The sequence below is a fragment of the Artemia franciscana genome, chromosome 4 (assembly GCF_032884065.1).
Source record: "Artemia franciscana chromosome 4, ASM3288406v1, whole genome shotgun sequence".
In the NCBI taxonomy this organism is placed as follows: domain Eukaryota; kingdom Metazoa; phylum Arthropoda; class Branchiopoda; order Anostraca; family Artemiidae; genus Artemia; species Artemia franciscana.
The window spans coordinates 41,964,228-41,982,275 of record NC_088866.1 but is presented as its reverse complement, the minus strand read 5'-3'; the positions used below and the strand labels follow the sequence as shown (position 1 = coordinate 41,982,275).

Below are 18,048 nucleotides of genomic sequence, written 5' to 3'. Positions count from 1 at the left end.
GCATGTAATTATGTCTGTTCCTAATTTTTGCTGTTGCTACTTAGTTAAAAAAACTCGTTTAATTTAAGAAATATTGACTAAACGATTAGTAGTTGTTTTCATATATGTATCGTCTCGAGCAAAAATGAAAGATACTAATCTGTTAACGGGGTCTGCTATAAGCACAAACTGCAATCTGCCTACTCGTCTTTTAAAGGAGTCGGCCTGTACCTATTTACCTTTGCTGATTTTAAGTTGTTTTTTTCAGGATGTGAAGTTACTTTTTCTAAGGTATAAAATGCCTACAGAAAGCTTCAATGCTGATAAAACTATTGCGGTAGGTTCTAATCATCGGGGTGATCGCAATAGTTTGCTCATGTCAAATGACGATGTTGAACTTCATAAAAGTCTTTTTTTTCCTAGGGATACCTATTGGCAGAGCTATTAATGAAACAGTTAAGCTCAACATCGAGGATGGTACTGAAAAGGTAAATCAAGCTTATGCGTTTCTGGTCCCTACAACGGTCCAGCAGAATAGAGCCCACAGAGAAAAGCTTTTCACTGAATTTGCTGTCTCTGATCTACTTGACCTCTTCCCTGTCTGGCAATTTCACAGCCACAAAAGCTGCAAATCTGTAGGGTTACGACGTTAAGTTTGTGAAGTACCTGCTATGCTTAACTCCTTGTACCCGGAACACGTTTCTTTCTAAAAAATAAAAAAGTAAATCAAATTTAAAATAGTAAATAAACATGTAAGAAATTTTTGAATAAAGTTACGTATTCAATCCATCCTTAAAGTCTATATGTCTGTACTGAATAATGTTTGTGGGGTGGGAGGGGAGAAGGGGGATAAAATAAGCATAGAGGAGGGATGCTGGCTGCTCACCAATCAATTTTGACTCTTAATAAGGATACTAAAACGAATAAGCAATTGCCCAATTGAAGGAGTCTACTCCAAAATTTCTATGGTTACCCCTTCCATACGAAAGGCCAACGGCAAAAATATATGTGAAAACCGCTATGCTCTTTACTTAGGCAGCACTCCAGTACTGCCTATAATTATACGTTTCAAACAGTTACGTGGTAACGAACCACAAACCGGGTAAGGAGCGACCTGGCTCAATAGTAACCAAAACTCTAAAAAATAGAATTTTGATACCAATAGCTACATCAAAAGAATCGCATTTTAAGGCTAATTTTAAATATATATAAGCTTAATCAAGTTTAGTCTTACCCATCAAAAGTTACGAGCCTGAGAAAATTTGCTTTATTTTAGAAAGTAGGAGAAACACCCCCTAAAAGTCATAGAATCTTAACGAAAATTACACCAGCAGATTCAGCGTATCAGAGAACCCTACTGTAGAAGTTTCAAGCTCCTATCTACAAAAATGTGGAATTTTGTATTTTTTGCCAGAAGACCGATCACGGATGCGTGTTTATTTATTTTTTTTTCCAGGGATGATCGTATCGACCCAGTTGTCCTAGAATGTTGCGCGAGGGATCATTCTAACGGAAATGAAAAGTTCTAGTGCCCTTTTTAAGTGACAAAAAAATTGGAGGGCACCTAGCCATTTTATTCAGCGTTGTCGAAAAACCTTATAACTATGTCTTTGGGGACGACGTGCTTCCCCACAGTCCCCGTGGGACGGGCTACAAGTTACAAACTTTGACCAGTGCTTACATATAGTAATGGTTATTGGGAAGTGTACAGCTGTTTCAGGAGGATTTTTTGGTTGGGGGAGGGGTTGAGAAGAGAGGGATATGCTGGGGGAACTTTCCATCGAGGAATTTGTCATGGAGAAGAACATTTCCATGGAGGGAGCGCAGGATTTATTAGCATTATTAAAAAAAAATGAAAAAATAAATATGAAAAAATTTTTTCCAGCTGGAAGTAAGGAGCAGCATTAAAACTTAAAACGAACAAAAATTATTACCCATATGAGGGGCTCACCTCCTCCTAATACCTCGCTGTTTACGCTAAAGTATTTTTAGTAATGTCAACTATTTATTCCACGGCTTTTGTCATTCAGGGGTCATTTTTAATGAATTGGGACACAATTTAAGATTTAGTGTAAAGAGAGAGGTACTGACGAGGGGGCGAACCCTCTCATATATGCAATAAAAACATGAGAATAAAAAGTTCTTTACGTAAGCTAATTTATAAGTTACGTATATCTTTTACTAATAAAAAGATTCGTAAAAAATTAAAAGTTCTAGTTGCCTTTTTAATTAACCAAAAAATTGGAGGGCAACTAGGCTTCCTCCCCCGCTCTTTTTTTCTCAAAATCATTCGATCAAAATTATGAGAAAGCCATTTAGCAAAAAAAAAAAAAAAAAAAAAAAAAAAAATATGCAAATTTCGTTTTAATTATTCCTCTGCGGAGAGCCAAAATCAAAACATGCATTGATTCAAAAACGTTCAGAAATTAAATAAAAAAACAAGTTTTTCAACTGAAAGTAAGGAGCGACATTAAAACTTAAAACGAACAGAAATTACTTCGTATAGGAAAGGGGCTGCTTCCTCATCAACGCCCCGCTCTTTACGCTGAAGTTTTTTACTGTTTTAAAAAGAAGAGTTGAGAGAATGAGTCAACCTTTTTTTATTTAATCTGAATAAGAAATCATCCTTACCCACTATGTTTGTCTGAAATCCCAAAATAATTTCTTACTATTATAATTAACCTAGCAGGTGTTTGACAAAGAGCTAGGACATTGTTCTAGCGTTATGACGTATTTAACAAACAAAAAGAACTTAAAACGAAGAAAAAAAAACGAACAGAGTTAACAAAAAAACAAAAATGAACAAAATATACCATATTTTCAACAAAAATCTGGTACCTCGAACGTTTTGTTAGTGGGTCCTTTCCCGGATAAAACGTGGGTTCAATCAGGGATACCCAATCTCAAACTATAGTGGGGATCTTCAATGCAATCTTATGAGAACTGTTAATGGTGAGTTCAAATATGTACTATGAGCGCAAATTAACTATTTGTTTCAGTTTATTCGGTGGAAGATTTTGCTTTTTGCTGTTGTGTATATTGTGTTGTATTTTTTTATGTTTTTCTTTTCTTTTTCCTATTTATTTTCTTAATTTATTAAAAAAACCATTAAAAATAAAAAAATTAATAAATAAAGAGAAAGCACCATTCTCCCAAATTGAATACTTTTATTCTATTCAACAAAAATTTGGTATCTTGTGCGTTTTGTTAGTGGGTCCTCTCCCGGGTAAGAAATCAGGGATACCCAATCTCAAACTAAAGTAGAAAATTTCAATACAATCCTAAGAGAACTGTTGATGGTGAGTTCAAATATGTAATGTCAATTTAGTCAATTTAGATAACTCAGATGATCGAAATTCATCGAATTTTTTTTTTTAATCACACATAAGAGCTGGAGCCAGCAGTACTATTATTCAGACTTAATTTAACCACGTTTTTAAAATCACTGGTTAGTAAGTTTGGAAAGGGGGTCAATGATGTAACTCTGTAAGGTCAGCCAGAGTCGACCCAGCTCTAAATGGGTGCCTGGAGAAATTTGGGGGATTAACACGGAAAGTGTAGGAGGATTTACCCCTGACGACGCAATTCACTCCCGGTCGAAGGCAGAAAATCAGGAGATCGGTAGGCTACTTGGGATGCGCAAACCAATTGGTTGGGTTTTTGAAAATGAAGTAAAAGTTTCCGAAATCAGGTAAATTGGGATAAGAAGATATTGTATAAGGGTAACATTCTTTAAAAAGATTTTAGTTCTGCTGTACAGTACTATAAACTTGAAAACGCTGTTTTTTTCGTGGTTCAATGTAGAACTTCCAAAATTAGTTGTTATTTTTTTTTTGGGGGGGGGGGGGTTCTTCTGTATTTGTTCCTCAATCTTGTTTCTGTACTGAAGTAAAGGGTTGACAGAAATGTGCATTTTTTTTAGCATCGCTTCCAAAACTTAATACCCTTTTAAGTTGCAAGTATTTGGCCTGGGAGAGAGGGGGGAGGTTGAGGATTAGAAAGAAAATCCGCAAATATCAACAAGTCTAGTACCATATCTAGGACCATCACATCTATAAAGTTATAAACCCTCTCTATAATATTAGTTCCAATGCTCAGGTGAATCATTAGTGGCGTCTACAAGCATAGTAAGATCCCTGTCGTAAGAAACAAGAATATATTGTCCTTAAAAAAAACTTCTTTACCTGTAAGCTTGTGCAACGTCTTGCATTTTTATTCGCCTTTCAATTTGCAGACGTCATAAAAATACCCAATACATTGGAAAGTTAATTATTGTTCGAAGACACTAGTGCCACGCAAACTAGTTGGAGCTGTGAGCGGAGCAGTGCCGACACAATGGCGAACGTTCTTCTTCAATTAACACCACGGCATTCTGTCGAAGTTTCCTCTTGCAGCCTTTTCTGCAAAACGTCTCGGCGAATCTCTCTTGTAATCCCTGAATTAAAGACAAATGACGCTTTCACACATTCAAATCAATTTAGTTAAGCCTATTAAGCTTCAAATGTATCCTGTCTGACTGCATTACTATAATTGAAACCTGGAAGCGCCACCAAGACGTCTATGGGGGCTAAATAGTCTCTAATAGCTAGTTGGCGTGTTTCAGCGGTTTACACATTCAAAATTAAACCAGAAAAATAAATAATAGACCAAGTGACGCGGCTAAAAATGGGGAGTAATAGTCGAATTAATTATTGGTCATATTAGGGTTGAAAATGAAATGGCAGAGTTTCGTGACGTGGTAGTAATTTGGTAATTACTGTCGGCCGACTGTGTAGGGTTAGGACCACTAATTGGGGTAAACAAGATATGCTAGTGATTACTCCTTGTGCTCCAATTTTTTTTAAAGTTCTTGCATTCTAACCGTGGTCAATTTCTTGCATAGAGCTTTAACTGTAAATTTGTTTTTCTTTTCCCATTTCTTGGCCAATTGACCATCTTTACCATCTCTTTAGGACAAACAAGTTATAATCTGTGGGGGTGGGGCCATGATGCTATTATGTCATTGGTCTGGTGATTATAATACGAATGTGACATGCTACTGCAAAATAGGGCAGCAGCGGAGAGGATGAGGGAGCCAGTATATACCTTAAAGGATTTTAAAGCCATTTTAAATTTTATGTAGTGTTTGAAACGTCATAAATGACATTTTGGCAGTTCTATTGCTTTATTTGTTTAATCTGTTTTATTATGCTGCTTTATTTTACATACACTTTATTTAATTAACGACATCAAAATGCAAATTCATTTGAAGCAAAGAAAAAGAAAACAAATGAAAAAATGAAATCAAATAGGTAAGGAAAACGAGAGTAGTGTCAACCAGTGGAGAAATACTGAGAACGAAGATATTTGAAGATATTTTGTATGAAAAATTCGGCACTGCAGAGGAATTGGCGATCTGGTTATTTTCGTTTCGTATTTTTCCACAGGTTGACACTACCCTCGTTTTCCTTGCCTATCTCATTTTTTTTTTCAACAGTTGTTATTTTATTCTTTGCTTCATACGTCATGTACAGCCACTGTGGTCTTGGAATGTATTTAAAACTTTCTTTTGCTAGACAACCCCAACATATTTAAGCACGTTCATATTTACACCAAAGCCTCTCCTTTATTACTAAGAAGGCGGGGTAAGATCCGTTTGTATTTAAGGATGCATACAGCTTTGGGTATGGGGCTGAAACATTACTTCAGCCCCATGGTGACCAAAATCATGTAAAAATTTTCAACTTGTTTTCACCTCAGAATTTTTAAGTAAAAATCTTGGGAAAAAATCCATAGCGGATAATTTTTTGAAATTTCCACTGAACATGGAAGTTTTACCTGAAATTAAATAAAAAAACAAGTTTTTTTTAACTGCTAGTAAGGAGCGACATTAAAACTTAAAACGAACATAAATTATTCTGTATATAAAAGGGGTTTTCCCTCCTCAACGCCCCGCTGTTTACACTAAAGTTGGACTCTTTGTTACAACTCTACTTTTTAAAACAATAAAAAAAACTTTAGCGTAAAGAGCGAGGTGTTGAGGAGGGGAAAACCCCTATCATATACGGAATGATTTCTGCTCGTTTTAAGTTTTAATGTCGTTCTTTACTTGCTGCTAAAAAAAAACTTGTTTTTTTTTATCTAATTTCTGAACGTTTTTGAATTAATGCATGTTTTGATTTTGGCTCACTCCACATGAATAATTAAAACGAAATTTACATTTTTTTTTTTGCTAAATGGCTTTCTCATAGTTTTGATCGGAAAATTTTGATATATACGGGGGTGGGGAGGAGGCCTAGTTGCCTCCAATTTTTGGTTACTTAAAAATGCAACTTATTTTATTTTATTTTTTTTACGAACGTTTTTGCTTGTAATAAACATACCTACCTTACGAATTAACTTACGTAGCGAACTTCTATATTTGTGTATTTTGATTACGTATATGAGGGGGTTTGCCCCCTTTTCAATACCTCGCTCTTTACACTAAAGCTTGAATTGTGTCCCAAATCTATAAGAATTACCCTTGAATTACAAAGGCCGTAAATTAAATAGTTGAAATTACTAAAAATACTTTATCGGAAAGAGCGAGGTATCCTAGAGTAGACGGACCACCTTATATACGTAATATTTTGTGTTCGTTTTAAGTTTTAATGCTGCTCATTACTTCCAGTTGAAAAGAAATTATTTATTTTCTCACTGCCTTTCTCTTAAATAATACTAGAAAATCCAGCGCCCCCTTCATGGAAATTCTCTTCCCTCCTGATAAATTTCTCCATGGAAAGATCCTCCCACGTAACCCCCTCCCCACGACCCACCCCCACCCCAACGAGAAAAAATCCTTTTGAAAACGTCTGTACACTTCATAATAACCTATACTATACGTAAACAATGGTCAAAGTTTGTGACTTGCAGCCCCTCCCTTGGGTACTGTGGGGAATTAACTCGTCCCCAAAGACATATTTATTAAGTTTTTGACAAAGCTGAACAGAATGGATATCTCAAAATTTTTATCCGGTGACTATGGGAAAAAGTGTGCGTGGGAGGGGGCCTAGGTGCCCTCCAATGTTTATGGTCACTTAAGAAGGGCACTAAAACTCTTAATTTCCGTTAGAATGATCCCTCTTGCGATATTCTAGGACCACTGGGTCGATACGTTCACCCCTGGGAAAAATGAAAAAAAACAACAAAAAAAAACAACAAAAAACAAACAAACAAATAAATACGCATCCGTGGTCTTTCTTCTGGCAAAAATACACAATAGCTTGAAACTTCTAGTAGAGTTATCTGATACGCTGAATCTGATGGTGTGATTTTCGTTAGTATACTATGTCTTTTAGGGGATGTTTCACCGTATTTTCTAAAATAAGGCAAATTTTATCTGGCTCGTAACTTTTGAGAGGAAAAACTAAACTTGATGAAACGATATTTAAAATTAGAATAAAAATGCGATTCTTTTGATGTTACTATCGGTATCAAAATTCCGTTCTTTAGAGTTTCGGTTACTATTGAGCCGGGTTGCTTCTTAATACAGTTCATTACCACGAACTGTTTGGTTAAATTGCATCCTATCATTTCAAACAATTCTTGGTAACGAACTGTATTTAGGAGCGACCCGGCTCAATGGTAAACGAAACTCTAAAAGGCGGTATTCTGATACTAATAGATACATCAAAAGAATTGGATTTGTATGATGATTTTAAATATATAAGTTTAATCAAATTTAGTCTTACCCATCAAAACTTATAAGTCTGAGGAAATTTGCCTTATTTTGGAAAATAGGGGGAAAGACCCCCCTAAAAGTCATAGAATCCTATCTACAAAAATGTGGAATTTGGTATTTTTTGCCAGAAGACCGATCACGGGTGCGTGTTTATTTGTTTTTTTCCCAGGGGTGATCGTATCGACCCAGTGGTGCTAGAATATTGCGAGAGGGCTCGTTCTATCGGAAATTAAAAGTTCTAGTGCCCAATTGGAGGGCACCTAGGTCCCCTCCCACGCTCGTTTTTTCCCAAAGTTAACGGATCAAAATTTTGAGATAGTCATTTTGTTCAGCACAGTCGAATATCCTAATAACAATGTCTTTGGGGACGACTTACTCCCTCACAATTCCAGGGGGAGGGGCTGCAAGTAATAAAATTTGACCAGTGTTTACGTATAGTAATGGTTATTGGGAAGTGTACAGACGTTTTCAGGGGTATTTTTTGGTTGGGAGGGGGGGGTTGATTGGAGGGGTCACGTGGAAGAATTCTTCCATAGAGGAATTTGTCATCGGAGAAGATAATTTCCATGAAGGGGGCTCAGGATATTCTAGCACTATTTAAAACAAAAAAAAAATGAAAAAATGAATATGGAAAAGTTTTTTCAACAGAAAGTAAAGAGAAGCATTAAAACTTAAAACGAACAGAAATTATTACGCATATGTGGGGTTCATCTCCTTTTTACGCTAAAGTACTTTTAGTAGTTTCAACTATTTATTCTACGGCCTTTGTGATTCAGGGGTTGTTCTTAAAGAATTGGGACAACATTTAAGCTTTAGTGTAAAAAGCAAGGTATTAACGAGAGGGCAAACCCCCTCATATAGGTAATAAAAATATACAAATAAAGAAGTTCTTTACGTAAGTTAAATCGTAAGTTACAAATATTTTCTACTAATAAAACGTTCATAAGAAATTAAAATTTCTAGTTCGCTTTTTAAGTAACCAAAAGATTGGAGGGCAACTAGGCCTCCTCCCCCACCCTTTTCTTTTCAAAATCTTCCGACCAAAACTAAGAGAAAGCCAAAAATTTCTATTTTCTTTTGCCAGAAAAAAGATTGTGGATGCCCCTTTATTTTTTTGTTTCTTTTTTCCAGGGGCGACGGTAAAAGCAAGAAATCTTATTAAAAATCACTTTATTAGATTCATCATGTCAGAGAATCTTACCGTAGAGGTTTCAAGCTCAAACCTACAAAACGTGGAATTTTATATACTTTTTCGGAAGAAAAATCATGGATCCATTTTTATTTGTTTTTACCCAATGATGATCGTAACAAACCAAATAGGTCCAAGAAAATTGGGAGTGAGCTCATACAAGCTTAATTTAAAGGTCCTTTTTAAGTAACCATAAATATGCTGCTGTGGGGAAGTGTTGTCTTCTGCCGTTTTATTGCACCAAACTACGACTTTGCCCCAATTAAGACCGAGTTGCAATAGATATAACATTCTGGGAAGCTTATAAAATTAAAAATATCAAAAAACTATATTTTATACCTCCCAGTCGTAGAGAAAGCAATGCCACATGGTGGAAGTACTGGATTTAAAGTTGATTCACTTTATTTTTTATGAAATTACGTTTAGTGATGTGCCATTGAGTGTAAGCTATCATGAAGGGGGGGGGGAATCGTTTGGTACGTGGGGGTAGTTACAAATGTCTAAAAGAGCATATTTTAACACTCAAACTGCTAACCCTCAATGAACCTTCAGATGCATTTAGAAAGAGTTAGAAGAGGGGCATTTGGGAGTAGGAATTGATTAAAGTATTTCTCTATCTAGCATAAAACGTTACATACCCATGGATACCGGAACGAAGGTGAAAAGGCGATGCCAACTATAATCCCTGTCAGGATATTTTTTTCGAGAGGGGGGGGGGAATTCTACAAGGAACTTTGTTTAGAGTAATTTTAAATGGTAACATATATCTTTTTCCATTTATACAATATATCAAACAGTTCCTGGTAACGAACTGTAGTAAGGAGCGACCCAGGTAAATAGTAACCAAAACTTTAAAAAAGGAATTTTGATACTAATAGGTACATCAAAAGAATAAGATTTTTAAGCTGATTTTAAATATATAAGTTTCATCAGAAAAGTTACAAGCCTGAGAAAGTTTGTCTTATTTTGGAAAATAGGGGGAACACCTCATAAAAGTCTTAGTATCATAAGTAAAATCGTACTATCATATTCACCGTATTTGAGAACCCTAGTGTAGAAGTTTCAAGCTCCTATATACAAAAATATGGAATTTTGTATTTTTTGCCACAAGACTGATCACGGGTGCGTGTTTATTATTTATTCCAGGGGTGATCGTATCGACCCAGTGCTCCTAGAATGTTGCGAAAAGTCTCATTCTAACGGAAATCAAAAGTTCTAGTGTACCTTTAAAGTAACACAAAATTGGAGGGGCCCTAGGCCCCCTCCCACGCTTATTTTCCCCCAAAGTCACCGGATAATAATTTTGAGATAGCCATTTAGTTCAGATTAGTCAAAACACATAATAACTATGTCTTTGGGGGCTGAATTACTCCCCCACAGTCCCCGGGGCAGGGGCTGCAAGTTACAAACTTTGACCATCGTTTACATATAGCATTGGTTTTTGGAAAGTGTACAGTCGTTTTCACGGGGATTTTTTCTGGTTGGAGGGAGGGGATTAAGTGGGATGATCATTCCATCGAGAATTTATCACGGGGAAAAAAAATTTCCATGAAAGGGGCGCAGAATTTTCTAGTATTCTATAAAAAAGAACAATGAAAAAATAAATATGAAAAAGTTTTTTCAAGCGGATATAAGGAACAGCATTAAATCTTAAAACGAACAGAAATTATTACGCATATGAGGAGGTTCATCTCCTCCTAAATACATTCATATTTACCGTAAAGCATTTTTTAATTTCAACTATTTGTTCTACAACCCTTGTGATTCAGTGATCATTCTTAAAGGGTTGGGATAAAATTTAAGCTTTAGTGTAAAGAGCAATGTAATGACGAGGTGGTAAACCCTCTCATATATGTGATAAAACATACAAATACCAAATCTCGTTTCGTAAGTTAATTCGCAAGTTGCGTATATTTATTACTAACAAAAACGTTCGTAAAAAAAATTAAAAGTTCTATTTGCCTTTTTAAGTAACAAAAAAATTGGAGGGCAACTAGGCCTTCTCCCCACCCTTTTTTTCTCAAAATTGTCCTATCAAAACTATGAGAAAGGCATTTATCCAAAACAAAACTAATATAAAAATTCCGTTTTAACTATTCATGTACGGAGAGCCAAAATCAAAACATTGATTCAAAAATGTTCAGAAATTAAATAAAAACAAGTTTTTTTCAACTGAAAGAAAGGAGCGACAATAAAACTTAAAACAAACAGAAATTACTCCGTATACAAAAGGGGCTGTTCCCTCCTCAACCCACTCTTTACACTAAAGTTTTTTTATTGATTTAAAGAGTAGAGCTGTGAGAAAGGGTCCAACTTTAGTGTAAAGAGCGGGGCGTTGAGGAGGGAACAGCCCCTTTCATGCACGGAGTAATTTCTGTTCGTTTTAAGTTTTATTGTCACTCCTTAGTTTCAGTTGAAAAAACTAGTTTTTTTTATTTAATTTATATAAAATATTCATATGGATTTATCGACCAAAGAATCTTATTGTAGAGCCACGTAGGAGAAGCCACGTGGCTTCAGCCACGTAGGAGATGAGAAGTCACGAAGGATGTCCATATATTTCCATATAGGATTTCTATATGAATAATAACAACCATCTTTTCCACCTGAAATTCTGCAGTAGAAACCAAACAGTTCGTGGTAACGAACTGTAGTAAGGAGCGACCCGGCTCAATAGATACCAAAACTCTGAAAAATGGAATTTTTATACCAATAGCTACATCAAAAGAATTGCATTTTAATGCTGATTTTAAATATATAAGTTTCATCAAGTTTAGTCTTACGCACCAAAAGTTACGAGCCTGAGAAAATTTGTGTTATTTTAGAAAATAGGGGGAAACACTCCCTAAAAGTCATACAATCTTAACGAAAATTACACCATCAGATTCAGCGTATCAGAGAACCATACTGTAGAAGTTTCAAGCTCCTATCTACAAAAATGTGGAATTTTGTATTTTTTGCCAGAAGGCAGATCACGGATGTGTGTTTATTTGTTTGTTTTTTTTTTCTTTTTTTCCCAGGGGTGATCGTATCGACCCAGTTGTCCTAGAATGTTGCGAGAGGGCTCATTCTAACGGAAATGAAAAGTTCTAGTGCCCTTTTTAAGTGACCAAAAAAATTAGAGGGCACCTAGGCCCCCTCCCACGCTAATTATTTTCCCAAAGTCAACGGATCAAAATTCTGAGATAGCCATTTTATTCAGCGTAGTCGAAAAACCTTATAACTATGTCTTTGGGGACGACTTACTCCTCCACAGTCCCCGTGGGAGGGGCTACAAGTTACAAACTTTGACCAGTGCTTACATACAGTAATGGTTATTGGGAAGTGTACAGGTGTTTTCAGGAGGATTTTTTGGTTGGGGGAGGGGTTGAAAAGAGGGGATATACTGGGGGAACTTTCCATCGAGGAATTTGTCATGGGGGAAGAAAATTTCCATGAAGGGAGCACAGGATTTACTAGCATTATTTAAAAAAAAAACAATTAAAAAATGAATATGAAAAAGTTTTTTTCAGCTGGAAGTAAGGAGCAGCATTAAAACTTAAAACGAACAGAAATTATTACCCATATGAGGGGCTCACCTCCTCCTAATACCTCGCTCTTTACGCTAAAGTATTTTTAGTAATGTAAACTATTTATTCTACGGCTTTTGTGATTCAGGGGTCATTCTTAATGAATTGGGCGAAAATTTAAGATTTAGTGTAAAGAGAGAGGTACTGACGAGGGGGCGAACCCTCTCATATGTGTAATAAAAACATGAGAATAAAAAATTCTTTACGTAAGCTACTTTATAAGTTACGTATATCTTTTACTAATAAAAAGATTCGTAAAAAATTAGAAGTTCTAGTTGCCTTTTTTATTAACCAAAAATTGGAGGGCAACTAGGCTTCCTCCCCCGCTCTTTTTTCTCAAAATCATTCGATCAAAATTATGAGAAAGCCATTTAGCCAAAAAAAAAAAAAAAAAATATATATAAATATGCAAATTTCGTTTTAATTATTTCTCTGCGGAGAGCCAAAATCAAAACATGCATTGATTCAAAAACGTTCAGAAATTAAATAAAAAAAACAAGTTTTTTCAACTGAAAGTAAGGAGCGACATTAAAACTTAAAACGAACAGAAATTACTTCGTATATGAAAGGGGCTGCTTCCTCATCAACGCCCCGCTCTTTACGTTAAAGTTTTTTACTGTTTTAAAAAGAAGAGTTGAGAGAAAGAGTCAAACTATAGCGTAAAGAGCGGGGCGTTGATGAGGAAGCAGCCCCTTTCATATACGAAGTAATTTCTGTTCGTTTTAAGCTTTAATGTCGCTCCTTACTTTCAGTTGAAAAAACTTATTTTTTTTTATTTAATATTAATAAGGACTTACTGAGCATAAATACTATTCACGGAAATTTTGACAGCATGTTAAAATTTTGTTCAGAATTTGCAATCCAACATTTATTTTTTTAGTAGAGAAACGGAAAAAATTGGGCGGTAACCTCCTAATCAATTTACAATTATGGATGTATAAATTTTAACAGAAATAAACCAGGCGTTTAAGGGGCCGGTGCCCCACATTATATCTTGGCTGGGCCGGGGGATGATTTGAAAAACAGCCAGAAATTAAATTTGAAAGAATTTTTTTATTGAAAGTAAGGAGCGGCTTTGAAACCTAAACTGAACAGAAATTATTCTTTATATGAGGGGGACTGTCTCCTTGCTCTTTACTCTGATGTTTGACTTTTTGTCCCAATTCTTTAAGAACATTTACTGAAACACGAGAGCCATTTAATTGGAAAAAGAAGGTTTTTCAAAGGACTAAAAAGGTTTTGTTTTTTAATAATTTTATTATGTTTTAAGTTTTGAAGTTGCTCCTTATTATTGTTTGAAAATAACATTGTAGTTTTGTGAACACAAAACTTGCTAACGCAGAAAAAAGGCCAATACTTCAATACTTTCTGTTTGGTTTTTGACGGGTAGCAAAGCTTAAACCCAAATATTTTTTGGAAATTTCTGAAAAAAGCAAACTAAAAATATGTTAAATGGAAAAAGTAAAGTAATTACAAAAAAATACACGAAACAATAGCCTATTTACAAAAATAAAATAGGAAATCCTAGTATTCAGTTCTGTTGAATAATGCCGAAGTGTTGGACGGACTCTATTGAACATATTTACCTTTTTGAATTTGGTTATCAAACACAGATATATTTAACGCTTCATACTTGTTATTTTGTACAGAAATACTAGTGCTGGACGCTATTGAGAAAAGCTGTAAGGGTTGAAAGTTTCTGAGTAACACTTATGTTTTTAATTTGATTTTGAATGCAAAAACTGATATATTTGACGGCTTTATACATCATAACAATAAGAAATTGAACCTTTCTCAAAATCAACAACTACATCAGTACGAGCGCTCCTAAAAAAAAAAAAAAAAAAATAAAAAATAAAACACGAAAAAACACGCATCCTTTCTACGGCAAATTACAATATTAAACATTTCGTATTATATTGGCTCAAGATGCCGGCTCAGGGGTACTCAGGCATGCTCAGTTTGGTGGCACATTTTCAAAGGGATTGCCCTCTTTTTAGTATGGTCCTTCTTTTTCTTTAATTATGCAAAATTTCTTATGTACTAATAACCTGGGATGCTTAAATTCAAACTCAAAACAAATACATCTTTCAAACAGTTTGCAATAACCTTTAAAACTGTAACTAAGGGGTGACTCCACTCAATAGTAAACGAAAATCTAAAAAACAAAATTTTGATATAAATTGAAAGTCATTTGATATGAATAGATAGGCTACATCAAAAGGATGAACTTATTATGCTGATTCCAAATATATACAATTTAATTGGTTTAGTGTTACCCATGAAAAGTTATGATCCTAAGGAAATTTGCCTGATTTTTGAAATAGGAGAAAACACCCTCGAAAATACAAAGAATCTTGATGAAAATTAAACCATCAGATCCAGCGTACCTGAAAACCTATTAAAAAACCCTATATAAAATCCTAAACCTTATATAAAAAGATGTGGAATTTTGCTTTTTGCCAGAAGACAGATCACGGATGCATGTTTATTTTTTTTTTCCAGACGGGATCCTTTTGAAATAATTGTCCTAGAAGAACTGAGCGCATTCTAACGGAAATTAAAATTTCTAGTGCCATTTTTAAGCGACAAAAAATTGAAGGGCAACTGGTTCCCTTCACACGCCCATTTATTTCCCAAAGTTACTTGAGGAAAATTTTAAGAGGGCCATTTTGTTCAGAATAGTTGAAACACCAAATAGCTTAGTCTTTAGGGGTAAAATGACCCTCAGAGTCCATGGGGAGAGCCCTGTAAGTCATGATATTTGCTCATTGTTCACGTATAGTATTTGCTATTGGGAAGAATACAGACATTATCCGGGGGGATTTTGTGCTTGGGGTAAATTTTCATTGGGAGAATCTTCCTTGGGGAGGGGAATTTCCGGATGTGTGTGTGAATGTTCCAGGGAAAATCTTACGCTGGGGGTATTTGTTAGAATTCCTGTACGAAATTCTTTTTAATTATCTTGCATTATCTTTGCCAACCCAATTTTGCACGTGAAGATGTTCCGGGGAGCTATCCGGTGGCTATTTTCGGTATATTTTGATTTCCAAAAAAAAATCCATGGAAGTGGGGTATTTCCGGTGTGATCGAGAAACCGTTTAGAGATTAAAGTCTTTTTCAAATGAAAGTAAGCTAAGAATAATTTTTCAGACTGAATCGTCCGCAGGAAATTTTACGCGGAGGGGGGATTTTCAGTGGGGATGGAACTATCCGGAGTGAATTTGAGGGGAGGGGTTTACTTTATGCTGGATAGCATTTTTGCGAAGAAATTTCTCCGTGACGGAGGTATATTTCATGGAGGGTGAACAGGATTTACCGGCATTATTTGAAAAACAAACATAAATTTAAAAGCTTGACTGTTTGTCTCAATTTATTTAAGAATGGATATTGAAACACAGGGGTCGTTTAATTAGAAAAAGAAGCTTTTTAAATGCTAACGATTTTAGCGTAAAGAGCAAGGTATTGAGGAGGGGACAACCTTTCATATACGGAAAAGTTTCTGCTCGTTTTGAGTTTTAATGTTGATCCTTACTTTCAGTTGAAAACAAACTGAGGAGGGGTTGTCCCCTCTCCAACGTCCCGGTCATTACGCTAAAATTTGACTCTTTGTCACTGTTCTACTTTTTAAAACAATAAAAAACTGTAAAGTAAAGAGCAGGACGTAGAGGAGGGGACAACCCCTTTCATATACGGAATAATTTCTGTTCGTTTTAAGTTTTAATGTCGCTCCTTGCTTGCAGTTATTTTTTTTTAATATATAGAGATGATTAGGTGAAGTATTCAATACAATGCGTTCTGGACGGCCTGCTTTCCACAATTCTCTGTTGCGTTTTATGCTCATAATCTTCAGTTAATTTATCTCGAACTTCACAAGTACTATATACAAAAATCATTTATCAAACTATATGTATCTGAGGCTTTGTTATTTTTTAATCCTCTTCTTCCTCCAAAATAAATATTTGGTACAATTCTACTTTAGCTACTTTTGGCCATCTTGGAAAAGGGTTATGTTATGAAAATTATACTTTCAGGGATGGATCTACACACTAAAGTATGTCCCAGAAGGCATTTTGAAGTACCTACCACCACTCCCTCTCCTTCTAGAGGGTCCTCACCTTTGATGACCTTTAAAAATCTATGTTTTGTAAAAGTGAAACTTTGCAAAATAGATCTTGCGCACAGCAAAACTATTTTCAGCTTCACAGCTTGCTCAGTCCCAATTTATGAGGTTTCAAAGATGCACAAATATATTCCCTATATTTAGAAAAAAAACATTGATACAACTTAAAATTCTAATCAAACAGCAGGAATTGCACTTTCAGAGCTAAAACCAGAGAAAAGGAAACTAATAACTACAAATTAAGATACAATGTTTATCAAATTTTCAATAGGTATAGACCTGTCAAGTAGGCAAATTTCTAAAACTTAGGAATCAGATGACGGTTAACATGCGAGCAATACCTTCCCACAGTGTGTTTTCGGCCGTGGATTCATTACTGAAAGTTTTATTTTTCTAACTTAACCCCTTTCCAAAATAGTTAGATTAGCTAAAGTAGAATTTTACCAAATCTTCTTTTACTTTCAAAGTGTCACAAAGTTTTTCATTTTTTTTTTATAATTTGCTGGAACTTATCATCATTCAACAGTTTCTCAAAATATTCTGCCCATCTCTCTTTAACTCTTTCCTTATCACTAATTTTGGGGAAACAATGATATGCATATATCATTTTCAGAATTTCTGTTTAGAATTCTGTTAACTTTTCGCACGGGTTGCTCCTTACTTATAGTCCGCTACCGCATATATTTGGTGTAGGGACTGAAAGAATATAAAGAGCTACACAAACCTGATCTTATTAAAGCCGACTAAGTTCAGATTCATAGATTTCATTTTTATTACTACGGATGAGCAAATAGTAATTTAATCCTGAATAATTCAATCATTTTGACCCAAAAACAAGAAATTCTTGTAATTTCACACAGAAATTGATCTTCCTTGCCATGATACCACTTAATCATATTACCTGTCATGGAACAGGTAGATTCCATCAAGACCGACGAGTATGGACCAACGATATTATGAAACAGCGGTTGTGGGCTGGGCATGTGCTACCCACTGATGGGCTGAGGATGGAGCAGATACTCCGCAATTGAGACCGCAAAGTCACTCAGTGAGTTAATTGATCTTGTAGAGTAAGTTGTGAAGATGGCAACCGTTCTGAACCATATCCCGAGCAACTATCATAGTCAATCTCTGCAGAAGAAAAACGTCAGCGATATTATCGAGAAAGATATTCTGAATTTATTTAACCTTGGCTCTGAGTTTGTGCGAACTGGCAGCCCGTCGGTTGTTTGCTCTGCATTACCGAGCCATTGGAGGTCAAATAAAACGTTACCAAATGTGTTTCGTGTTATAGTTTTAAGTCCTGTTGAAGATGGAACACAGGTTTATTTAAGTGCAGGTAATGATGAAAATTGGAGTGCTGAATTAAGGAATGCAATTTCAACTATTCAAGGAGGAGTAGCAAAGTTTCAAGACCTTAGATTCATTGGGAGGAGCGGTAGAGGTGTGTAAGTTTTGTCTGGTTTTAGCACTTTTGTTTATAAAAAAT

The 18,048-nt window shown here is 35.3% G+C and overlaps 1 protein-coding gene across 1 annotated transcript in view; it reads left to right on the top strand.

Annotated features, from left to right (window-relative positions):
• Nucleotides 1-17,524: 17,524 nt before the first annotated feature.
• Nucleotides 17,525-18,048, top strand: part of LOC136026442 (runt-related transcription factor 1-like) — a 47,257-nt gene continuing 46,733 nt past the window's right edge. The window contains exon 1 of the mRNA XM_065703036.1: nt 17,525-18,003. Within this exon, the coding sequence (XP_065559108.1) occupies nt 17,643-18,003 (361 nt within the window). The 5' untranslated portion in view covers nt 17,525-17,642. The remainder of the gene's footprint in view (nt 18,004-18,048) is intronic.